Source organism: Patiria miniata, unplaced genomic scaffold (genome assembly GCF_015706575.1).
Source record: "Patiria miniata isolate m_02_andy unplaced genomic scaffold, ASM1570657v1 HiC_scaffold_1, whole genome shotgun sequence".
NCBI classification, from domain to species: domain Eukaryota; kingdom Metazoa; phylum Echinodermata; class Asteroidea; order Valvatida; family Asterinidae; genus Patiria; species Patiria miniata.
In genome coordinates, this window is record NW_024037047.1 from 29,172,736 (window position 1) to 29,198,630 (window position 25,895).

The 25,895-nt window shown below is 41.2% G+C and overlaps 2 protein-coding genes across 2 annotated transcripts; one reads left to right on the forward strand and one right to left on the reverse strand.

Moving 5' to 3' along the window:
- Positions 1 to 294: 294 nt before the first annotated feature.
- Positions 295 to 15,304, reverse strand: LOC119728115 (SEC14-like protein 2). Its single transcript, XM_038200194.1, has 12 exons — positions 15,139 to 15,304; positions 12,392 to 12,472; positions 12,201 to 12,270; positions 10,390 to 10,433; positions 9,655 to 9,717; positions 7,641 to 7,829; positions 7,345 to 7,501; positions 5,017 to 5,100; positions 3,629 to 3,732; positions 2,586 to 2,731; positions 2,093 to 2,250; positions 295 to 778 (listed from the first exon to the last, which is right to left on the reverse strand). Exons 2-12 carry the CDS (start codon positions 12,443 to 12,445, stop codon positions 663 to 665), a joined length of 1,185 nt encoding a protein of 394 aa, XP_038056122.1. The 5' UTR covers positions 12,446 to 12,472; positions 15,139 to 15,304; the 3' UTR covers positions 295 to 662.
- A 264-nt stretch (positions 15,305 to 15,568) lies between these two features.
- LOC119728106 (integral membrane protein DGCR2/IDD-like) lies at positions 15,569 to 24,714 on the forward strand. Its single transcript, XM_038200182.1, has 8 exons — positions 15,569 to 15,614; positions 17,329 to 17,430; positions 18,641 to 19,093; positions 19,529 to 19,756; positions 20,663 to 20,782; positions 21,613 to 21,733; positions 22,654 to 22,838; positions 23,740 to 24,714. The coding sequence occupies exons 1-8, from the start codon at positions 15,569 to 15,571 to the stop codon at positions 23,901 to 23,903; spliced, it is 1,419 nt and encodes a 472-aa protein (XP_038056110.1). The 3' UTR covers positions 23,904 to 24,714.
- Positions 24,715 to 25,895: the final 1,181 nt, after the last annotated feature.

Here is a 25,895-nt window from a genome sequence, read left to right on the forward strand (position 1 = left end):
GTTACGACGTGTCTGGTGGTCATCGCAAAATAAGAAGCATTCTTTTCTTAGCCAGTTTTATGCCAAAAAAGTACATAAACGAGACTATAATACTGAGACAATGTGTGTAATATGTAAATAGAAAATTCATTGAATAATTATGAATTAGCGTGGAATATTGCAGTTGAAATTTCAAAGTAGCTAAACAGTCCACTGAGAGCTTGTTTTCCTTTAAAATTGCATCACACTTCCACCATTTTGTTTTAAGTTTTAAAACTTTTCAAGAGGAGATCCGACGACTCTTTGTTGAATATCAGACAACTATTTACTGTACGCTGAATAAATACTTTTAAAACAGTCTCTGAGTTGTGCTATAAATACACCTACAACGCGTCGCACTTACGACGTGTTTTGTGAAATGGATCGCAGGATGCGTCGCAGCTGTGATGCACCGTAGGGATACTACGCATCGCAGTGCTGCGATGCATCATAAGTTACGATGAGTTTCATGAAATCAGGTGCTGAATTTACAAAATCTTCCATCAGATGTAACAGGGACACCCAAATAAATTTGGACCCCAAATATTTGGAATGACCTATTTAGCAACACTCCGTGAAGCTGCATGATCATTACGTTGACTGGACTTCTGGCAGGCTGTTCAAACTCTGACTGACCTCCCCTCTCATTCTGTACTGTTTGTTGCTGTCCCTGTTGAACTCTCCGGAGGGAGGATGTCCACAGCATAGCACAGCTTTTTGCTCTTGACCCAGCTGAAGCTGTTGTCAAAGATGACTACATCTGAGAAACAAAAACCAATCCCAATGATTACAAAAAAAGGCAATTTAAGCTTGAAAAATAGAAGGAGAGGATTTAAAGAAATTTTCTGCAATAGCTTGAACAACAAGTCTTAAAGCAGCCCCATGATACTGGTTCGGCTCCACAGCCCAATTTCAAAGCACTTCTTATAAACGCAAGTACTAAACTGGTACTAAACACCCCGTGAAATTATTCCGTCTGGCTTGCTGTCATTTCGAAGGAATCACAAAATGTAGGTGATTTCCAACGATCAGTCAAGAGACTGATTTTGGAATGAAAGAAAGCTATTGATGAAATTGTCTTTCATGATCCAAAGGTTGTGCATGGGTTTTTCACAGTTTTCTCAAAAAGTGTAACATCCACTGAGCTGCAAATTCAACAGGTTAGGTTTTGAACATTCTTCTTTGGATTTTGAGTGGTGTTATTAGGCCAAAAAAAGTCTCTGGTTTCTGGTATGAAGCTTGCCCCCAACGTGGTGCGTTGTTTTTTCCCCCTACTTTTTTTTCTTCAAATGTCGGCTAATGTTGCAGATTACGCTTCGATCCCACTTAAAACTCCCAAAAAAATCCTTCAGAGTGGAGCTTGAGGTGACCTCAGTAAGGCCATAGGCTTGAGAATTCTGCACCCACTTATGATCTTGACCAACACGAACATTCTTCGGGAAATTTGGATAGTGAAGACAAAAATCAGAGAAACGGTAGTAACGTTATAACTTAGACCATACAGCGACATCGACAACGTGCATGAGCTGCCAGGCTGGTCATTAGTCTGCTCCCTCAATATTGCGCTAATTAAAAGCGTTTACAGGTTCCAGATACACGACCATCGCTCCCTCAGTCTGGTTTCCAGACGCACTATTACAAAATTACAACACCATCTGCAAATGGTGTCCGACTAAATTAAGTGCAAAATATATGGGAGCCCAGAGAGGCCACATAAAGCCTATACGATCGTAACCCCATCTGAAAACTTGTTAGAATTGTGCAGCAGCAGGATTCCAGTTAAACCAGTGTGTTTGGCGGTTTGGAGACATCATCTTACATTGAAAAAAACAAAACTTTTTAATTTTGCCGACACGCATGGCTACGGCGACACGCGCGCATACCAGAAACCAGAGATTTTTTTTGGCCTTATTGAAAACCAACAGAAAGCATGGAAAGCAAATGATCCTATATACCTTTAAAGGGTTAGAGCAGCTCTGTTAGCATAGAATGGTGATCATAAGCACAGAATTATGAGGACAGCAGAGCCATAAAATTGGGCAAGGGTGTCAAAAGGTGAAATTACAATACTCACAGGTTCCAACTTCGGGGCACTCCACCACGCCACTCTCAGGGACTAGTTGGGATGAGAAGCGAGCACTGGGCAGGATCTCAACCAACTCGGTGGAGCTGCCGGACGGCTTGCGATACACGCCAAAGCCGATGTCATCCTTCTCAGTATGAAACTCCCACCTGACAGGGAGATAGGGAACAAGACTGATGTTTTACATTCAACTGTGTAACTTTGAGGTTATCAGTCTATTCTAGTGGTTTTTCTTGTACCGCAAGTCTGATTGATGCCATTTTGGATGAGGCAGAAAAACAAAAGAATTGTCAACATGTTGAACACGGATTAAGTCCAAATTCATAATTTTGTCATTCTTAGTGGTATATCGAAATTACAGGCAGAGTTTGCTCCTCGAAACAGTGAAGAAAACTGAAGAAGGAAAAAAAGTGTCCTTAAGACTCATTTTGCAAGATTCAGTCACAAATGGGCAATTACAGAAGCGTGAGTTTGTGTACAATACCGGAGGGCTGAGAGTGGAATTGTGACTTCCAGAGGAATCTGTAGCTTAGCACCATAAGCGACCGTTTCCTTCTTAAGGTTACTGGAGCCGGATAACTGTAGCTCCTTCAGGTAGTAGGACTTGGGCACTTTGCCTCCATACCGGATCTGCAAGAGATGAGAAAGAAGGACAGAGAACTTATAAATCATCAGTAAAGAAGGAACATTTTTCTAAACTTCCCCTGTTTTAGAATATTTGTCTTAACTTCTCCCGTTTTAGAACATTTTTCTTAACTTCCCCTGTTTTAGAACAGTTGTTGGTATAAAGTGAACTTTTCAATCCCTTAAAATACTGTGACATGTGGTTTAGTTGTGGTCTGATCCCCTTGACCCCCTTATTTTATGTGAGAACTTAAAGGGATATTTCGGCCTGGAAAGCACCCAATTGGGCTACGAAATGCCTTTTAAACAAACTGATGTTATAAAGAAAGAGCATTTAAAAGTAGAATATCAACGTCCACACAACCATCCTTTAAAAATCAGCATTTTTGTGTTATTATTGCGAGAACCAAGCGAGAACAAAATTTTGGGGGTCAAAATTTTGTCTCTGAAAAATCGAGCTGTTGAGTGCTAGTTGTAATCCAACCGCACAGTGGTTCGCATTCTGCGGATGTGTGAGAAACAACATTTGTGTATTGGTGCTGTGTGTATTATGTACCACACACACACAACGTGTACGGTATATTGAATATGCATGACTTGAAATACGCATGGTTATGCAACAAAATGTCCGTCCTGTCCGATGTAAACAACCGTGTTTTTTCGTCTTTTCCTGTAAGACATTAGGTTTGTTTCTTTTCAACCAGACCTTTGAAATAGTACATGTATAAGTAAACAATCCAAAACATGAAGTTAAATTCACTGGCTTTTCTAAAATCAAAGGCCAATTTTTTTTGACCTGGTAAACTTATATTATCAATCCCACACCATCATTACTCAAATATATCTTATCAAAACCAACCTAGAATTGTTTTATTACAGTAAAAAGAAATCTTGAATGTTCACCTTTTCACTGCACTTTGGGTCGCCATTATCTATTGCTGTACCACCATAATGCTGTGGTAGCTGGTCTGCACTAATCACCTCCAATAATTTACTCTTGTAGTTGCCTAGAAAAGGGGAGACAATAAAAAGTTGTTGTAATCATATAATAACAATTTATGTGTATTTGTAAAGTGCACGTATCCACCAGTATTGGTGCTCAAGGCACTTTCATTATTACATGTACCCTGCTCATTGGGCCAATGAATCATTCCAAAGACAATGTCAGCTCCCTGGGGAGTATACAGCTCGATGCTGCCTGTTAGGTGCAAGAAGCTAATTCAATCACAATAACCATCTCTGCCCTCACAGGTACCCAATCACTCCTGGGTGGGGAAAAGCAATGAGTGACAAAATAGTGCCTTGTGTATATTAGTGCACTCGCACCATAACCTCAGACTGGACTCGAACCCGTAACCTGCAGAATTACCTGCAGAACATGAAGTTCAATTATGCTGAAAAAAAAACACGAGGCCACAGCACTCCACAAGGAAAAATCCCTTATATCACAGTTAAGGCTGAGAATTAGCTCATTCCAAAATCAAATAATGCACATTGTGGTAAAAAACAAATTTGTAATTGAACCAACCTTGGATCCTGCCATTATCAGAAAAGCAGTCTTTTAAATTGATTTTCCCCCCCCCCATGCATTTCACACTTTGGAATCTTAGAGTAAATACAATTTTACATGGAGACACTGACAGGACTCGTAGCAAATACATTGAAGTTAACTTGATAATTCTGATAACTAACCAAACCCAAGAACATACCATGTTTTTCATTGCTTCAGCAATCAAGAAGTACTTTTGAAGGGGGGGAGGGAAGGTTCGAAGAGTCAGTTTAAAAGTGACTAAATGTGAGGCTGTCTGGCAAAATGGGACGGAATTGGGCACAGGCTGTAGTGAAGAAAATTGCAAAAGAAAAACAAATGGGGGTGAATTTTTGTTTGTTTGATTTTCAGATTTATTGTTATTTGTAATCTTTGATATGTCTACTACACACAGACACATATTTGGAAGAAATAGTACGAAAATCATTGAGTAAAAAAGTGTTTTTAAGGAAAAACAATTGCCATTGTTCATTTTCACGACTACAAAACTCAAAACTTTAAATGCCTTTTTCTCAGTATTTCATTTCTTTTGACATGCCAATAAAAATTAATGCAAACCTTAAAACCCATGACTTGTCAACAAAATGTCCAATTGAAATGCAGCAAATAGTATTGTAAGGAGAATCTTATATCTTATCATATTTTATATTTTATATATCATTTTTATACATATTGCCTAATATCCACAAACCCTTATTTCTCATTTTACCAGAACACCTCACAAATAAGAGTTCAACCTTACCTCCAAAGAATCTGACCTTTGTCCTCGTATCAGCGCTGAGGAAAGGCTTGAAGAGATTGTAGCCCACTGACACCATAGAAGGAGCTAATTGGAGAAATGGGATAGTTACTGTCAAGGATTGCTGTCAGAATAAGTGGTGAATCTGAAGACACACATGCAGGGGTGTGGGGGACTAGGTGGCACTGGCAGGTCCTCATAAGCTTGAGGGGGTACAGTGGAACGCCGCTATACTGAACACTGCTATACCGAATATTCGGCTACACCGAACATCAGCCTTGGCTCCCGGTTTAAATGCACACAACGTACCGAAAATAGTTGTTAAAAAAAGTCAACAGATTAACAAAAAAAATTACCGGTTGTACATGTTTTAAACACTATTTGGGCCACTTTAACTTCCCAAACATCAAACGACCCATAGTTACATCATGTTTGAATGGTCAAGAGCGATAGATGGCTATTATTTCCCCAAGGAATAGAAGGGAAAACCAACCGTTGCTAAAGTTTCATGACGACTCCTCGTGCGGCCGCAGGATGTTGGAAATGTCACTTCATTATTGGTCAAAAGAGGGTACCAGCGGCTCAAAATCACCAAACCGAACGATCGTTATTATGAACACTTTCTGTGGATCTCACGATGTTCGTTATAGCAGCGTTCCACTGAACTATGCATTTGTTGATAGTCTCAAACAACGAAAACTTTTTAATAATAAGTTTGCGATTGCAATTTGTTTACGGAGATTTTTTTTAAAATTTATGTGGTTCTGAAAAGAACCAATGGAATATACTCAATATTTTGCACAGAGTGCTGATCTGCATGTCCTCGGGTGTCCCATATGGATTCCTTTGGGGAACTAACCCACCGGTCTTTACATGTATGTGAAACCTCTATGAGAGAACACAGCGAAAAAATCATTAAAAACGGGCCCTTTTTCACATCTGTCACCACCACTTCATTATTCGACAGAGTATACCTTAGTTCTTACTACAGTATGACCCTAACAATATACTCTTTCAGAAAATGATGTTAAACACTGCAGTTTTAGTCAAAAATCTCCCTGTTTTGTGTGTAAACCATGCGTTCAGCCAAGAACTGGTCCATTTACATCATCACAACGTTGAATAGCGCCACCTGGGAGCTTAGTTCTCTCGAGTCATTTTTTCTTCGTCTCGTCAGCTTTCCAACAATATAACCCTTATTGTGATTGGTTGAGGTTTAGGCTCACGTGTATTCATTTACAAAAGAATTGTTCATCTAAACTCCAATAAAATTTGCCGTCGCTCATGGCTCAGCGCGTAGGGTCTGTTTATTGTACACGTGCTAGGCAGTGCTAGTGTATATACACAGAGCCCGGGAGCTGTTATCTCTATGTCCAAGGTCATCTGGCTGTGCGCTTTTGGCCGGTTTACATGGGGTCCTTTTGACCACAAAGGATTTGATACGCCTGACATTAGGCAGAGCATATTGTTTGAGACGTTGAGTTTTCTACCATTTCTTCTCAGACCCACAGAAACTCACAAAAGATATTTCCTTTCACATAGTGCAACTGCAAATTTGCTCTTGTTGCTGACTTCGGGGAACAAGGGGGGGAAAGGCCTTGATTGTGGGAATCATGCCCCTCTTTAGCTCAGCCCCCTTATTTACATCATTTAAAGCTATAGTCCATCATTTGCAGCCATCCGAAAAAGTAACTGGCGTATTATTGTTGAAAAACATACTTGGTTGAAAGATAGTAAGTGGACTAAACTCCCTGTGAAATTAATCTTTCTGGCAAGCTATCATTTTGAAGTAATCAACGAAAGAAGGCCTTTCCAACGGTGCGTCTTAAGACGCACTGTAGGAAAATTGAAATTAGTAGTTCGTTTTGTTATTCGGCGCAGCGCGCGCAAGCATTGGCAATTATTGGTTGCTATAATTCGTCGGATCAGTGCACGACATCGCGTATAGCTGCAATTCAAAACAATTCAAAACATGATTCAGCAACTTTTGATTTGAAATTGAGATCCTAGAATGCTGTTTTTCTCGGAATATACAGCTGAAGCTGAGCTGAAACTTCATCAGGTTAGTTGTTCAGTATCCTTCATTAGATTTTGAACACTTTTGTTGCTTCAAACGAACAAAATGCACAAATTACAAATGATGGACTATATCTTTAATAATAAACAGCTAATAGTTGCTTTGGCCAGTAACGACAAATGCGCCTATAGGCACGGCTGCAGCCAAGTCATTCAGATTCAGCCTAAGCAAAGGAACACTATGCACTCGATCAATCATAGAACGAAGATTCCGTGCACTATGAGTACCATTTTTGTGATTCAAACCAGACGTACCATTGATGATAAAACACTGATGAAGGGTCTCGGGGTAGTTGGCCTCAAACTTGCTGAGCACATCAAAGTAGACATTGAGGAACGGCATCCAGAGATGGCTGAGGCCTACCTGGTCCAGGTCAAGAATCATGGTCAGATTATCGATCCTGCGGCCATGCTGTTGGATAAGAGTAAGATGGAATATGAGGTCAGAGGTCACTGTTATCTAACTTCAGACTGGCTACCCGTCTTCATGCATACATGTACGAGTTTGCTGTAATCTCTTTCAGTCATTTCCCTCTTTTCTTCTTAAGTACCTTTTTGGTTTGTTCCTCGAACCTTCGGTAGATGGCTTCACATATCCGCAGCTTGTACCTGACAAAGTCTGCCTTGATGCTGGAGTAGATGATTCCCTTGCAGTCCACCGTGCCGTAGGCTTCATAGTAGACCGGCCGGCCTTCCTTGTCTTCCCCAAACAGCCCGCCGATCATGTGTCTCTCCAGGACCTGCACCAAGGAATGAGGGAATAAAGATGACATGCATCTGCTTGGAGTCAATGCGAGGGATGTACACGACGGACAGGGCCAAGTGGAGGAGAACCAAAGCAAGAAAGCAGGCCAACCCAGAACAGACTGGACAACGGCCTCAAAACCGACGATGATGATGATAAAAGCTTTTTTAACCCTAACTCCCCAGGCCTTTTTGCTAGGATGTAGCCTCAATCCTGCAAAATCCTCCAATTGGCCTCATGGAAAAATAGCATATAGCCTCCGTTATTTCTTGAATATGGTCCATGGAGGGATGACCACTGCCTGAATCCTGCAAAATCCTCCGGCTATGTCTGTCAATAGGCCGAGGCAGAGGCAGTGACATCCTGGAGCAGTGCGGAGGATGTCAAGTATAATCAAAGACTAAATTTATGCACGGCTGAGCATAAACAACACAAGGTCTGGCCCAAGACCTTGACACAGTGCATACTCAAAAATCAGCAACGCACTTTTGCCATGTAACCTCAATCCTGCAAATTCCTCCAATTTGCAAAAAGGATTTTGGAGGATTCAGGGCGGTTAGGGTTAAAGAGTCTACATCACTGCCTACAGATTGTATGCAGAATTCTACTGATGTTAGAGATTGGCCAATTTGGATTTCAACAGACATGACAGAAATGTTCACAGACTTTGCAGAATCTGCAGGCGATCAAACATATTGAAGCAATACGGTTATCAGTCACACTTTATCACAAGCTTGTCTAGGATCTACCTGAAGAAATTATTTAAGAAACAACTCCTCAAGACTACTTTCAACAAGGAGTCTGCAGATTGTCTGCAAATGGTCTTCTGAATTCTTCCATTTCTACAGTCTAGCCACTCTGCACACTTTGCCCAAGTTCAGACTCAAAGTTGGAAGGCAGCGTAGCAGTTTAGGGCCGTCCATAAAATGTGCGCATACAATTTGCTTGTAATATTTTGTCACGTAATTTCTCATATTTAATACCGGGGGGGGGGGGGGGGGGGGGAGAGGCTTGGAACCACTGGGTATGCCATGCATACAGTTACACTACCTACCTACCCTATTTTCAAATGCCATGTAATCGGAAGTAGAACTATTTTATTTTTGCCCAAGGGGAAGCCAATATGTATGCACGAAATGTGGACTTTTAAACCCCTTCCCCCCCCACTCCCCTTCCCCACCGTCCCCCCCCCCCCACACAAGACTGACGCATTGTGTTTTATCTGTGATACTTGGAACCAGTACCCTACTATAACAACCAAATCTGTGCCTGACACAGATAAAGTTCTAAGATAGTATCTAATTTGTAGACTCTTCAGACGGTCAATATCGAAGCAGCAGGTTTATCAGCCACAGGCTAGATTTACCTATCAGTCCAGCCCACAAAGGATTAGTTTCCCAAAGATAATCAGTTGTGGTGTATTTGATGAATTACGTTACATAAACCAATGACATAATGATCTGATAGCTTCTGTAACATATACATTCCTGTTCAGACTCCTGGTTCAATACCTGCAATTTCTTTGACTCCTCTAATACTTCTCAGTGGCAGATGGGGGGGGGGGGGGAAATGCAACCCCCCCCCCCTTCAGCCGCTGAACTGTTATACTAGTAAAATGGGGCCAAACATAGTTAAAAAAATGCTGAAGATATTTCATTTATTCTCAAATTGCCTTAGAATGCAGAGAACTTAATAGCACTGTAGATTTTAAAATTGTTTGGGGGGGGGGGGGGACATTCCCCGGACTCCATATCACTTCACTCAATTATAAACCCCCCCCCCCTTTCCTGAAAGCTTATAGATCCACCCCTGATTCTTACCTCTGGTGCCTCCCATTCTGACACGATGTATTCAATGTTCCACTCTTTACAGAAGGCAATGTGCTGCAGAATCAACAGAAAAGAATGACCGACATTGATTATATAATAATAGCAGATTAGCAGGAGGAATTCCAACAAAACCGCAACCCATTCCACTATGTTAATGGGACCCCAATAGAAATAAGCCCATGTGATAAACTTTAAGCCCATGTGATAAAAAAGTAAGCCCTTGTGATAAACTTAACCCTATTAAACTACCTAGGCCTTTTTTGCTAGGGTGTAGCCTCAATCCTGCAGAATCCTCCAATGGGCCTCATGGAAAAATAGCATACAGCCTCAATCCTACAAATTCCTCCATTATTTCTTGAATGTGGTCCGTGGAGGGGTGACCACTGCCTGAATCCTGCAAAGTCCTGCGGCAGTGACTGCCAATATGTTGAGGCTTGGCCAGTGATATCCTGGAGCAGTACGGAAAATTTCAAGCATAACCCAGGCCTATATTTAAGCATGGCTGAGCAAAAACAACACAAGGTCCGACCCAAGACCTTGACAAAGTGCATCCTACGAAATCAGTAACCCATTTTTGCCACGTAACCTCAATCCTCCAACTTTGGCAAAGAGGATTTGAAAGGATTCAGCGCGGTTATAGGCCATTCATTTAAACTACTTGCAGTGATGTTAATAGATTTTACTTTGGGGGAGGGGGCTAAGGGGGCAAATAAAATCAAAACTCACATCTCGCAACATCTTTTCTGATTTGTCTAGGTCAAATGATCTGGCTAGGTATAAAAATGAACAAATGAAATAGGACAACTTTTAATACAAGCCAAATACATTATGTAAAGTAAGGGAATACACGAGGAGCGCGCCATTCGTGGGTGAGAATGGACCGAGGGCGAACCATTCATCACGCACGAACGGCGCGCTACCTAGTGTATTAATCTACTTAACACCCTCCACGAATTCTTCATTATTGCTTGGACGAAGGCCTTTGTACATTGTTGAAAAATTGTAATTGATGGTACTTGGTAGATAAATTAACGTTCAATACATAATGAAGTGAAATAATTGAATGTGCGCTCACCATGGCTGAATTTACTTAACAATAATGTTCACATAAATTTAGCAAAAGAAAAGATGCTTTATCTTTTATCAATGAGATGATCTTTCTGTGCAAATATACGTTTTAGCTGGTATGGTAAGCACTTTATTTCATGGGACTCTAAAATACACTCCATCCTTGCTACTGTTGCATTTTGAATCTTTTTAAAATGATTTCTTCAGCACAAAAAAGTGTATACATTGCATTAATTATCAACTTTGGGGAATATAAATAATCCAAAAATAAATAAAAATGTATCGGAACCCCACAGTAAGGCCCCCCCAAAAAAAGGTCAGTCTCTGGTCAGCGCGCGCGTCGATTTTAAGCATGCGCGTCGATCTTTTTTTTTTCCAAAATGTTCCGCGGTAGCTCCAACAGCGCCCTCTATTTCCGCACCTCCTCAATTTTTTTTTACCAAAGAGCACCAAGGAATGGGAAATTGCACCAAGGCAAATGATCGAAAGCACCAAGGCAACTTATGGAGGACACCAATGTACATGAGGACACCAAAAAAGCAAAATAGTACCCACCTTGTCTGTACAATCCAAGCTTGAAGAAAAAAAAAAAAAGCAAAAAAAAAAAAAAAAAAAGCCGCGTGGCCGCGTCAATTCTGGAACTTTGGTCTGACCAGAGACCAAATATTTTTTTTTTTTGGCCTAACATGGGTTTATCTACGGTACATGCATGTATTTCCCTAAATAGCACTCCCAAAAACTGCCAATTGCTTTGCTTCATATAAAGCTTTTCACTGAAAAAAAAAAGAAAACTACAGTGATGAAAAACGTCTCATTTAAAGGGAATGTACAACATTTGCTTTTGCTGCAATTTCAGAAATAAATGGATTTGGAGGATTAGTATGTGATAGCAAATATTGTTAAACTGACTTGATTCATGTTTTCAGTTCGGAGATGCTGGAAAATCCAAGAAAACCAACCGTGTTTTGGAAGTCTGGTCCCCTGACCCCACGTAAGATGAAACAGAGCAATTTATAGACTTTGGAGGATTGCAAGGTCAGAGAATCAGTCTAGAAGGCTTGTACCCCTTCACAGGTGTGTAATCAATTGCAAAGAAAATGCGGAATAACTAAATATGAAAAAGTAGGAGCACTTTTTGAAAAAAGTCAGTTTTCTCCAATGCTGGTCGGCCGACCAGCGTTGGAAAAATACAAGTTTTTCTTGAAAATGTCAGAACACCAGGAGCCACGATTTTACAGGATGCTTTTGACTGTCATTCCCTCACAATCCAGTAAGATATTTCGTGATAATTTGATCATTTCATTTTTTGATGTTTGCAAATGTTGTATCTTCCCTTTAAGGCTTTTCTTAAATCTACAAATCTGGGAAAACCCAGCGTGTCACCCCTGTTAAAATACAGACACGCTATAGGCTAACAGAGTACCACGGAAACAAAAAAGATCAAAATTAAATACATTAATGATACTTACCTCTCAGCCAGCGTAAAACATAGTGATCATCGTGATCTTCTGTCAGTAAATCCGAGACTCTCTCACGGAACTATTAAAGGAAAATAAAAACAACAATAGGTTTAGGCAGAATGAATAGTCTACTACTTTGAGATATGTCTAAATAGCAAAATTATGCCTCTAAATAAAAAAAAAAGTAGAGCACAACTTACCAGCTTCAATTTCTCGGCTTGTTTTGGGCTGAGGTCTCCTACACGTCCACTCATTTTACCCAGCTTAATACTTTCAACTCACTAAATGTTATAAACATGAGAAAGAGAATTATTTATACACAGTCTTTATATCTACCTTATCAGGAAAACCAAAAACAAAATCTCTGTTTTTAATTTCAATTTTTAATTTTAAAACTAATTTTGTGTACATTGTCCCCCCCCCCAAGTTGTATCAGAAAAGGGAGTTAATAAAAAGCCAACTTCTACAATCTTTGAATAATGAAAAAGTACACAAAAAACTTCAGTGCCAATCTTAGTGCCAACTCATAATAGGACTTATTAGGAGTGGGAGAATTAGGCCAAAAAAAAAATTGTTCTGCTTCCGATTACATGGCATTTGAAAATACGGTAGGTACAAATGTAGGTAGGAAAAATTTTTTTTGCCAATTTTTTTTGTGTACGATCATATGGAGGCGTCTGCGTGAAGTCAAGGGTAAAAGGTAGAAATTGATGGTTTGGGTGTTTTTTTCTCATTTTTCCCATAAAAAAATTAGGGTAGGGGCTGTCAGAATAGGGTAGGTTAGGGAAACCGGAAGCAGAACTATTTTGTTTTTTGGCCTTAGGAGGGGAAAAATGTCGCAACCTGAAGCCACTTCAGTGGTTGTGTACAAAGTCTATGGAGAGTCAAGAAAATTTTCTAAGTATTTCCTAACAAAATTGGAAATGTTTCTTAGTCTCAGATTCATGCCTTATCATCATTTTTGCAATTTGACTGCCCTTCATTGAGATGATATATGAAGAAAAAAGTGGCATCAAGTAGCAACGTTTTTTTTCCAAAAGAGTTGTTATTTTGTACATGTACATGTACATGTGATTATATTACAGTTATAACAAATATCCCTTAGGCCAAGAAATTAAAACCTGTGTGTCCTATAGTGAGGCTATACTGTCAGTGTGATAGTTCCGGATCATCGACAGTTCCGGATCACTAAAATAAAAATTAATTCAAGTGTAACCAAACTTTTTTTCGAGATTTGTTTCCACCAATTTGAAGGTCTTTCATTTTGCAATAGTCGGGGAAAAGAAATTTGGAAATCACTTCAACGTACATTACCAACGATCAAGTTCGGCGAAATATCTGCTTGTTTTGTAACTGGCCTGTGAAGGAACCTAAATCTTTTTATTTGAAAAAAAATATAAATAAATAAAAGGAAAAAACCTTATGGTACCACACCCATTTGCGGAAGCTGTCCTGAATTTTAAAAAATTTATAAGGAAGTGTATATTTAGCCAGCTAGATTTAGCCGGCTTCCGTTCAGTAAATATAGGCCAAGTAAAATAAAAAATTGATCATCCCCGCCCGCATCCTTTTTTTTTTGGAAGAAGCGTCCCGTATTTTTTTTCTCACCTCAAAAAGCTAACTTTTTCTTGTATTAATTCGCTTCAATAAAATACATAGAACATGATGTTTAACATGATTCATGAATACTTTGACTCTACTTACTTAGCTACAGCTGAGGGCCACCAAATTTGTGGTAACGAAACTTAAAATTAGACGAAGGAGTTTAGTACTAGTTCGGTGGATTTCTAACTTCGTTAACAACTGTTGATGTCACGCCCCAACTATCGCATCGGTCCCAACTATAGTTGGGACTGTCCCAACTATAGTGCGGCAGTTGGGTCGGCCCAACTATAGTTAGGACTGGAGTTGCGCCGGATGCGTCATGCTTGATAGATCTTGTTGGATTAATGTTCCGCGGCGCTGGCACCGTGTATTCGTCGTGCATGCATGCCGCAAGGCTGGCCGGTCACGTGGTACTGCCTAGTTGGATGAGTTGTCCAGTGGTGGGTTTTATTGTCCAGCAACATTTTGCAAAATTCAAAGATTGCCATGGCCGGCCAACTATAGATGGGCCCCACCCATAGCTAATGTCAAAGGTCCCAAGTAAAGTCGGACAGTATGTAACAGAGCTGTAGGGAATGTTTTATAGTCGTCGTACATCAATGTAAACTATAGTTGGGACCGCCAAATAAAAATATTGCGGTGGCCCAACTACAGATGGTCCCCACCCATAGATAATTTCATTGGTCCCAAGTAAAGTCAGATGTGTATTAGAGTTGTAGGGAATGTTTTATAATCGTACAACAATGTACACTATAGTTGGGACCGCAAAATAAAAAGATTGGAGTGGCCCAACTATAGATTCGCCCCATCAATAACTAATTTCAGTGGTCCCCAGTAAAGTCAGACGTGTATCAGAGCTGTAGGGAACGTTTTACAGTTGTACATCAATGTAAACTATAGTTGGGACACCGCAAAATAAAAAGATCGGAGTGGCCCAACTATAGATGGGCCAGCCCAACAGTGGAACTTACAGTTGGGACCGTCCCAACTATAGTTGGGACAGGCCCAACTATAGTTGGGCCAGCCCAACTGTGGAACTACAGTTGGGACAGGCCCAACTATAGTTGGGACAGGCCCAACTATAGTTGGGACCGATGCGATAGTTGGGGCGTGACATTGATAAAGGCCTACATTCGACTGAAAGATGATGCCCTATTAATATAAAGGCTTCGGATAAATAACGTCTAGAGACGGAATTAGCTCGAGAGTCGAGTAACTCCAGCCGACATGCTCATATTCATATTCACATGTGAATGAATATGAATTATGACATGTCACTTTATTGTCAGTCAGCTAGACGGAATACTGAATTAAAAAAAAATACGCTTATGAAGTGACTAACCTCTCAAAATTCCATAAAGTGCGTAGAGTAGCTAAAGACGTGTCTTTCTCATGAAACTTAACCTTGCCTTCTGAGCTAATTATCATAAGGCTTAAAATAAGTTAAAATGTGTAATCGTATGCCATGCCGTCGACGTCGCTGGTTGTCTAGTCTAGCGCCCCCTATAGTTTTTGAGATGTGGGGCGATATGACAAGGGGCGAAGTGGCAATAGCGAATCGAACGATATAGCCACCGGGGCAGATTAAAATGTAAGGAAATGACATAGGCGAAGGGGGCGAATAAAGTGATATAATTTGCGTTCATTCGTAAACTATTTTGAGAGGAATGAGGAAGCAAATGTATTCGCGATCAAATGAATGGTTTGCGTCAGCTTTTTAACAGAAAAGTAGCATATATTGTCCAGATGAAAGAAAGTAGAATCTGTTAAAGATGAAACCGTTTGCGTGTCGGCTCTACATATGTTACATTTTGCAAGGTAAAAAAAATTTCATCTTGCTGGTGTTCACGGAAATGTCGTCATGGTCGTTATCTCTTGATCGTGTTGACATTTGTGTATAAACTGTAGCCTAGCCCTAGCCCCACTAGTCATGCTAGTGTGGCGTCGGTCATGTCGGTAGTACAGCCAATTCTGTCATTTGTCATGTTTCTGATTTAACCCAGTCAGTCCAGGTGAACAGAGCGGCATTGATTTTACTTTTTAGTAGGGCCTATTTGTTTGTTATGAACAGATGAATGTTCATTGACAATGACATTGCCAATGCCATGATTGCTCACATGTGGAAAACACCCGAATACAACCACAATCAATAGGGACCTAGGCCTACCGGAAAACAAAACAACAGGAAAACGACTGGAAAACACAGCCATGACAGCGTTGGGGAGGGAAGAAATTTTCGCCAAAAAGGGAAGAAGGGGTTGATTTCCATATTGATTTGCGTTGGTGTCTGGCATGTCCTGTGTTTTTACGGTAGTTGTCTGCTTGTTTTTCCGGTGTTTTCTGGTGTTTTCTTGTGTTATTTTGTTGATTTTCTGTGTTTTCCTGTTGATCTCTGGTGTTTTCCTGTGTTTTCGGGTGTTTTCCTGTACTTTCCGGTACTAGTATTACTTGAAAAGATTTACATGTACATGTAGGCCTATAGGCCTACTCTTAATTTTTTTTCTTTAATTAAGATTTTATAGTGGGCCTACACATGTTAAACTTAAGTTCTAGGCCAAAAGTACTTAAAACTACAAAGAAGGTGAACTTAAAACTACAAAGAAGGTGAACGAGCTGGAAATAGACTTTTTTTGGATAAACGTTGGGGAAGCACCGTATTGTGAATTGCTCCTATTCAGCTAGAACCGAAAGTCAGCATTAGGACTCTGTCGCTTAGTCACACTGTCAGTCACCACTCACTAGGCTGGCTCAGCAAAAAAAAAAAAAAAAAACATGCAGGGAATAAGGTTTAACTTAACCCTAACCTTCCCAAATCCTCCAAAATTGGACGATGCACTGTGTCAAGGTCTTGGGCCAGACCTTGTGTTGTTTAAACACAGCCGTGCATAAATTTAGTCCTAGATTATACTTGAAATCCTCAGCACTACTCCAGGATGTCACTGGCTCTGCCTCAACATATTGACAGTGATTGCTGGAGGATTACATTCTCACTGAGCCGATTGCAGCTACACAATGTCACGCACTGATCCGACGAATTATAGCAACCGTGCGCGTGTGTGCATCGTGTCAACGCTTGCGCTCGCTTCGCCGAATAAAACTACAAACTACTAACGGAAATTTCCAACGATGCGTCTTTATATGCATCGTTGGAAAGGCCTTCTTTTGTTGATTTCTTCAAAATGACAGCATGCCAGAAAGAATAATTTCACAGGGAGTTTAGTCTCCTTACTATCTTTCAACCAAGTATGTTTTTCAACAATAAGTCAGTTTCTTTTTGGATACATGTAGCTGCAAATGATGGACTGTAGCTTTAAATCACAGTTTATTGGGATAGCTTGTGACTTGACTTGGGACTGAGTGATTTGTGATGGACTTTCGAGTGAGGATCTCTGACAGACACGACTTTGTTGACTACAAAACTGCCAAAAATACAAAATGGTACTTCACAATGTTCTGTGAGTTTTAAGTAATGGAAGTACATGAAGGAAACCTGCACATTTATTTTATTTCATACTGATCATTTTGTTAACAGTTATCCTTGCAACGGATGCTCTACCGGATCAACCCAGCAGCTCAGCAAACCGGACCGCGGTTCCTGACCCAGACCTGGACAGCTGGGATGTGCCTTACGCAGGTGAATCTATTCACTATTATTTTATTCAGGATTTTTGTAAATTAGTGCACTTTTGGACATCCAGTCTGGGTATTGACCTATCGCCGTTTGCGAGTTAGCCACGCCCCTTAGACAACCATATGGAGTTTTTGCACATTAAGTTTTGTTTGTCTCAGATTTTGCACGTTCCGCGTCCAAGTATATCATGTAATTGGACAAAATTTCAAAAAAAATAATCCTAAACTTCCAAGCTCCTTCTAATTCCAGAGGTTTTGGAAGATTCTGCAAAATTGAGGAAGGCAGAGCCCAGCCGCTTTTTCTTTAGTTTGCAATTGATGCCCTTGAAAGTTATTGCTCATAATAATACATTTTAAAGGATTCTGGTAAGTTACTAGCAAATAAAAAATGATTAGGGTGTTAAGGTTAACATACATGTAAGGTGCCTAAACCTTGTTCACAGATATGAACTGATACTTTTGAAACTTAGGTCCTACGTAGATAATATCTCCAAATGTTTGCGCCATCAGTAAGAACAACACTAAGGCAAAACAGTTGTACATGTTCATGCTTAGCAGGGAATTACCATCTTACCACACTGTACGTGTGCAGAATAAGACCTCATTAACGTTCCTGCTATTTAGACAGTCAAAATTCACTTCCACTTCCCCTGCTATACTTTTATCAAAGGCTAGTCACCAGCAGTCAGATCATATGTCAAGCAAGCACTGTGACTAGTCAAACTGGGTCAACGGAAAAGCACGCAAGTTGTGGTCACAGCTGTTTTATCACTCACCCGGAGTCAAAGCATAGCTGTATCAAGTTCCTTAAGTAGTCCCAGCCACTCAATCCTGCTTTATGTAAGCTGGGAAATCTTAACTGTTGGAAACAGTCACTTGTTTGATTTTGACTCTGAAAGGACTACTTGGCACAGAATGTATGTTTGCATAGGAGCTTTGATTAGGTCCGTAAGCTACTAATTAAAACCCATACAAGTAGTGGAGTGCATCACAAGTCCATCACTAGTCCAGTCACAAGTAACAGGAGATGAACAGTAACAAAGGAATGCCTTTGTCATTGTTCATTTGATTAGCTTGTGACTTGACCTGAGACTGGATTTCATGTACTTGTGGTGGACTATTGGTAAATTATTGATAGACTCTGCTTGCAACCCAACCAAAAAGGTCCAATGTATCATCTTGGCTCTCGGACTCTTTTACCCTCACATCAACAGGTGCGGTGTGCCAAGATGACTGGACCCTCTATGACCCCACCCAGACCTGTTTCCGGTTCTTCTCCTCGGCGTTCGTCCAGCAGAGTGCCATGGACTACTGCAGCTCCACCCCGGGCAGAGGCAGTCTGGCTACGGTCTCCCTGCGCCAGCTCCGTTACCTGGCCATCACCGCCCTCGTGGGCCAGGCCGGCAAGACATGGTGGCTCGGGTACGAGATGCGGCGCGTGGATGATCTGCTGACAAACTCCAGCGATTGGAAGATGGTGGACCTGTCCGGCAGCGAAGTTGACCTGAGCTGGATCGGTTTGGAAGCCCCCATGTTGGACGAGGGGATGGAGGACAAGTTGTGCGTGGTCATGACACTGCAGAGCGCCCCTGCAAAGTTAGAGACGGATCCGTGGGAGCTCAGGCTCCAGTCCTGCACGGAACAATCAGGATTCCTGTGTTCAGAAGGTGAGTTGATTAAAAGAACAATTACCCTCCCAGCATGTTGCCCAGATCCTTTACACTCCATCAGGAGGTTTTGAAGGATTTGTTGCAGGAATGAGGAAGGTAAAGCCTAGGCACTGTTTCTTTACATGGGACTTGATGTCCTTTGGAATGTCCCTTGGAAGTCAGAATTCAGAGAATGTTCCATTAGGTTGCTAGATAGGGTTGCTTCAGTTCCTTTACAATCCATCAGCTAGATTGGGTTGCTTCAAGGCCCCTTTAACAAAATTATCATTCAGGACCTTTCCACTAATTAATATTCATGTATAAGTCCTAAAAAGAAGGTCCAGAGACTTCCAATTTGCTTTGTTGGGTTCGGTCAAAACTCATTCCATACTTTTTTTTTCCGTCTGTTTTCTCATACTTTGAGGTTTCTCTCGTACCTTTTCCTCCCAACAGATGCTGAACTGGTCTGCTTTGACCGCAAGGGCAACACGGTCAGGGAAGATGAGCACTACATCCCCCCAGGCCACGACGCCTGTACCCGCTGCCGCTGCGTGGAGGGCCGGCCGGGGATGTGCATGACCACCATGTGCGCTAAGCCACACTGTGAGCTGTACCGTCCCGATCCTGAGGAGTGCTGTCAGTACATCTGCACAGACGGTGGGGACGGAGACGACAAAGGCTGTAAGATTGTGTTTGATTTCCATGTAGTAATAATACCGGAGGCTCCGTGCGCCAACAAAAGAGGGCGCGTTTTTACCTCTTTTGAGAGCTCCGTGCACTGTACTGGTTTGCGCGCGAAGTACGCACGATTTCCTGAATGTGCAAATTATAGCCACCGCGTCTTCGCGTGAGCGTCAGGCGTCGTCGGCGTGCGAATATGTTTGAATTCAACTTGCGATGGTCTCCAAGATTTAGCCCCGCCTCCAATAACTTTGGATACATTCAAGATATGTGGTGGATGGATCACCCCAACTCTCCTTTTCTGGCCGTTGATGGGGTACTTGTGCACGGAGCCCATAGCGCACGTATCTACCAACAATTAGGTACTCAAGGCGCTGGAAATTATGTCTATTATTAAAGACAGCGAAAATGAAGTTAATGAGAAATATGAGACCCATTATGTAGTACCTTATGAGGGTTTACAAGGTGCTGCGGCGCATATTGCAGCCACTGCCAGAAACACCGCGGCAAACCCCTTCTCTTAGCGATAAGTGTTACTGGGTTCTTTAACGTGCATTACACAACACACGGGACCTGCGGCTTTACGTCCCATCCGAAGAACAAAGCAATAATGATACAGTGCCTTGCTCAAGAGCACAAGCACCATGTTCCCACGGTCAGGATTCAAACCCATGTACCACGGCACACGAGTCGAACACCGTAACCATTGGACCACAGCACCCCACAAGATCACGCTGAAGCCCTTCCAAGTAAAGAAACGTATGGTTTTCAAAGTAGTCGCTTTATGCACTATTCATTTCATGTACCTAGTTCAAATCGTCAGAATTATTTTCTGCATAACTCTGTCGTGTTAGTCTGAAATGGGTGTTTGATTATGTTTCTTTTCTTATCTGTTCCATTCCTTAGCGAACGTGTCGGACAACATGCGCTGGGTTTTGACCATGCTGACATCTTTTATTCTCCTGGGTATGATGCTGTTCATGCTGTACCGCATGAGGCAAAAGAGAATGGCCTACCTGCGATACCGTAAGTACAGCGCTCGAAAATGACATGAATTAGATGGAACCAAGCTAAAACCCTAAAGTGGTTCCTAACGTTTGGGTCAACCAGATTTATTATTATTATTATTATTATTATTATTATTAATCATTTCTGGTAATGAAACCAAGGATTCCTCAAAAGCGCCCTAGGCACTGTAGCTCGCAAGCCTGAAGAAACCTGTAGAGAGAAGACAATGAGAAGAAATACAGTTTTAGAGGTGGGAGGAAAAGCCCAGAAGAATATTCTGGGGAAAACCCACGGAATCAGGCAGGGACTGAAAACCCAATCCACATATTGGCCCAGGCGAGATTCAAACCAGTGGTGGAAGGCGGGGAAAGTACCGCTACGCCAACCTGACTCCCCCTGATTGCTCATAGTTTGGTTGTAGTAAGGGGATAATGGTGTGATGGAGCGGTCATTATTCGTTTGGTTTAAAAATGGTTAGGGCTTGGCTGCTGATAATGACCCAAGCTGAATGCAAGGGTTATATTATCGATGACCAGGCCCCTAACCTGTTAAAGACATCACCTTTATAACTACTCAAAAAGTGGGAAAACTGCCAACGATTTTGTTCTTCCATTTTACTTCATGTTCAGGCCACTTCAATGCTATGCATTGCATGCGTGGTACGTGTTCTCAGGATCTCCTTATATGGAGATCATGTCAGTGGTTCTCAAGCATCCAGTTGTAGCCGGCGCGTGCGGTGCGCATGGCGCGCTAAATAGATAAAACCAGGCTTTTGTGTGTTGTGATTACTGTATTCTGATTGTCTGAGAGATTTTATATATTTCTGTGTTTTGGGTTTGTGATTATAGGAGCTCAGCAGATGAGGGAAGGTACCATGACAGACTTTGAGCCGGGGACGGGCCCCCCTCCTCCCCCTAATCTTGATGACATCGATGGAGCAGTCTACAGGGAACCACCACCCCCATACTCGTAAGGCCTCAGAATAAACCTGTCCGGATAAAACCTGTCTTTTGGTGCTAGTTGTAAAGCCCATTCCCTTACGGTCCTCATTTTACAGTCATTATAATCATTGAATCCTGCCATTTTCTTCATCTCTTTGCAATTTAAAGATGCATTCCCCGTGTTTTTTTTTGTATTTCATCCCGAAAAATAGATTCCTTTTCTAAATTGCTATTTTTCTAGCAGTACAAAAAGTAATTCACCTTTGAATGAGGCATTGACCGAAAAATTGGCCCATACATGTACAAATTCAAATTGTTGGTTACAATAATTCCCGTTCTTGTGGGATAGGCTGGTTCCTGCCCCACAATGAGTATTGATAATGTGCGTACGGGGAGCCAGTCTGCTCGTAAAGCGGATCTGTTGGTGCCCAAAACAAAACCCTATTTCAGAGGTTTGCAGACGTCCAAAATAAAAGGAAGGAAAATAAGAGGTTTCTGTTGAAATAAGAAAATACATGTTAAAAACCTATTAATAGGAAAAAAAACTGGATTTGTTTAAGAGCACCGGGAACACAATTTTAATAAAAAACATCCTGTTAATTTTTTTCAACCAGGGATAAAGTCCAGTGGAATTTTGGGTTCACAGTTTTAAGTTGTATGCCATTAGCCAGTTTGATCACTTTGTTAGTGCTGTATATTGGCAAAATTGCATCATCCTAATTTTGCCTTAAGTATGGTATTGCGAATATGTTTTTGCTTTTATTGCTTTTATTTTCAAGAACACAGCAAAAGTGGTGTTTGTGCTTGAATTTACCATACCGTATGTAGTCATGTGTCTGAAGCTTCGTCAACAGCAACAGCAATCGAAACACTGATGACAACTCATGAGTCAAACTGTACTTTTCATACAGAAAATGATCTTATTTGTATATTTTTTCGATTCGTTAGGTTCGTTAAAGACGACCAACACATTCCGACCGAACAGCCCCCGCCGTATGTCTCCACGGTTACCTTATCCATGGACGTCAACCGTAACCGGGACAGACGAAATGTCTTTCAACAAGATAGCGATGCGGTGGCCCTACTGGATGGTTCTGTTAGCTCAGAGCCCAACACCCCTACACTTATTACAGGTGTGTCTAGGAACTAGACCCATTAACTTAACGCTGTTAGACAGGCTATTTCTCAAACCTTGAATTCAGCTTTGGATACACTGACTACCTGTGCCAGGTTTGAAACCTTAACCCTAACTCCCTAAGGTGATTTACTAGGAACCTTCCTCCTTGTGCAAATCCCAACACCATATGGTAAACTGTGCACGTAAACAGTTGGATTCTGTTTATTTCTGGTATGCCTAATCCCACGTAGAGCACAGTCAGTTTACTAGTGCAGTACTCATCCTGCCAGATCCCAACAAACCCCGGTGTTGGAGTTTGGCTGGTTGGGGATCGTTAGGGTTAAATGATTTTTTAAAAACTTGGCTTAAGCCGCCCTCGGGTCAACCTTGTGACAGCACAAAACAGTTGGCGACTGACTTTTTAGGATCAAGCTGCGCCTGTGCTGCGTCCATTGAGAACAAATTAGTCGCCGATTTTTTGCGACCTCGGTGCAACTGCTGTGATATTGAGATAGCAGCATCAGTCGGCGCTAAAAAAAATTCAGCAGTCGCAAGAGTAGAACAATTTCAACTTTTACGACGTGTTCCCGACAGGCAGGAATCAATCGCAGTCGTGTAGCCAATCAGCGTGTTGCAAAACATGGCTGAATGAACAATGTCAGTTTGGAGAATCCTGTTCAATACCTGAAATTAAGGCTGTAGCTGTGGCGTTTATAGTCTTTGATACACAGACAGCAATAATGTTGCATAGTTGTTATGCCATAGACTCCAATAGCCAGGAGCCTTCAGCCATAAATCCTAAACCTGAAACTTAACCCTGGACAATTTTCTGCCCTCTCTGTTTTTTTTGAGTGAGAGAGCTCTCTCCAAAAAAATAATAATAACATGTATGCCTTTTCTGTGTTTTTTTTCTGAAGGTGTTCCACCTCTGCTGCCCAGCCCCCCTGCATACCCAAGCAGCACTGAAAACAGCACCGCGTCATCCCCGCAGACAGATCAGAGCACCCCGGGGGGAGAAAGCGTGACTGCCGCAACACCCGCACAACCGACCATTCTGACCTCGATCAACACAACGGTTTGAACGTGTGTGTGTGTGTGAAAGGTTGGTGGTCCCTGTCAAATTAACCAATCCCCCTACTAGCCATTTCTCTAACATTTACGTGTAGAAATTAAAGATATATTCAAGTTTGCACACTGTTAAGGGTTAGCTCACCTGGGTCGACTCGGGTTATCCCTGTGCCGTTCGATTAGCTCTGACGTCATTCTCAGGGCTCACCTAGGCCAGCCACCACAGACCCTGCTCTTGGAGCAGAGTCAGTGGTGGAGATACGTCACACGCATGCGCTGTTCATTCTATTTGAAGTCTAAACATTATTGACCTATCGCCGTTTGCGAGTTAGCCACTCCCCTTAGACAACCCTATGGAGTTTTTGCACACTATGTTTTGTTTGTCTCAGATTTTGCACGTTCCACGTCCATTTGTATATTATGCAATTGGACAATATTTCACAAGCTGCGTTGACGCGATTCTTTCTAACGCGATTCTACCGCGATAGGTCAATTAGTTATTTATCTCATTTCGACTTTGGAGGCTATAATTCCAGCCCGACATTGTTACAGTTAACGATTGACGGAAAAGCAGTAAATCCTACAGTAAGACTCCGACCGAAAAGGACATTTTGTCAATTTCTACGGCTGCAGCTACGGACGTCGCGTGAGGATCACGATGGCCCGCGTTTGAGCGTTCAATTAGCCTGGCTGTCGTGGCTACCCCATCAACCTTTACCCGAGTCAACCCAGTTGAGCTAATCAAACGCACCCTAAAATTCATTGTTACAGAGGACGTTTTTCTTATCAGAGAACCACTTGAAAGTAATGCAGAGCTTCAATTTTATATTAAAAAAAAATTGATGGCCTAATGTTTCTTTGATTTATATATTTCAGTAAGAAGTTAGCAGCAGGTTTATTCACTTTCAAGTTCAAATTTTGGTTTATATCTTTTAGAATACAGGAATAGTATTGTTTTATATTAGACTAGCGCCAATTTAAGGTAAAATCAAGATGTGAATTTGAAATGTGAATTTAAAATGCTATAAAGATGAATATTGAACAAACAAGCTGAACAATTGGCTTGGTCAACTGGAGCATTCGATGTTATTATGGTGACCAGTGAGAAACCACTAGACCAACAGTGTAGTGTGGTCATGGTATGGACTGGGGTATGTCATGAGGTATGTTTTCATATGTGATCTGATTCACCGTGCCCTCTGGAGACATGCACACAATAGGGAACAAAAGATTGTATACGTCTCCACAGGGCAATTGTTATAGATGAATACGTATACACAAGGTTTTCACGAAAAAGATATACGGATTTTACTCAAAAACTAGGAATTTCCAAGGTATGTTGATTCGTCGCAAATGGTAGAGTTTTAGAAAAGGGATATTAAGTCCGAATTTCAGCCAAGGAAATTAATTCTGGTTAAAATAAAAGCATTTTGAAACTGTACTTTCAAACTCAAAAGTTTAGTACACAAGAACAAAGAAATGTCTCCACAAGGATACAAATTTCAGTATGGGTGAATGTATTTGTGTTTCATGTAAGTAATCATCAGCACATTGGACAAGTGTCGAGTGACAATGTAGGTGATCTAATTTACAGAACACTCTCACCTCCAGTTTTGTTCCATTATTGCGTTTTGAGACCTCTTGGGGTCCTATCATGTTTATTGCAGCATTGCATACATTGTGGTATTGGTTGTTATTATTGTGCGCATGAACTTCATCATATTTCACTAAGATAACAATTTGCATAATTTGTAAAAAAAATAATCTTAATGTAGTCATTAGCAATAAAAGCTAGTCTTGGCTCAAAGAGTGATCACAATAATCAAGAGAAATCAATCATCAATACTCTTTTTTGTGTGTGTAAAATAACTGGTCTTGAAATTGTTATATTTCAAATGACGATTGTGTACATAATTGATCTGGTTGTTGAATGGGTAAAGTCAAGTGTTTTCTGCCGATATCTATATTTTGTACTTACCATAGAAAATATTGTATATTTGTGACT

Coding starts and splice junctions, on each gene's coding strand:
- LOC119728106 (XM_038200182.1), top strand. CDS start 15,569: ATGAAACCGTTTGCGTGTCGGCTCTACATATGTTACATTTTGCAAG. Junction 15,615..17,328: donor CATATGTTACATTTTGCAAG/GTAAAAAAAATT, acceptor TTTTGTTAACAG/TTATCCTTGCAACGGATGCT. Junction 20,783..21,612: donor AATGGCCTACCTGCGATACC/GTAAGTACAGCG, acceptor TTGTGATTATAG/GAGCTCAGCAGATGAGGGAA.
- LOC119728115 (XM_038200194.1), bottom strand. CDS start 12,445: ATGAGTGGACGTGTAGGAGACCTCAGCCCAAAACAAGCCGAGAAATTG. Junction 10,434..12,200: donor TGTTTTACGCTGGCTGAGAG/GTAAGTATCATT, acceptor TTTTATACCTAG/CCAGATCATTTGACCTAGAC. Junction 2,251..2,585: donor ATTCCACTCTCAGCCCTCCG/GTATTGTACACA, acceptor TCTCCCTGTCAG/GTGGGAGTTTCATACTGAGA.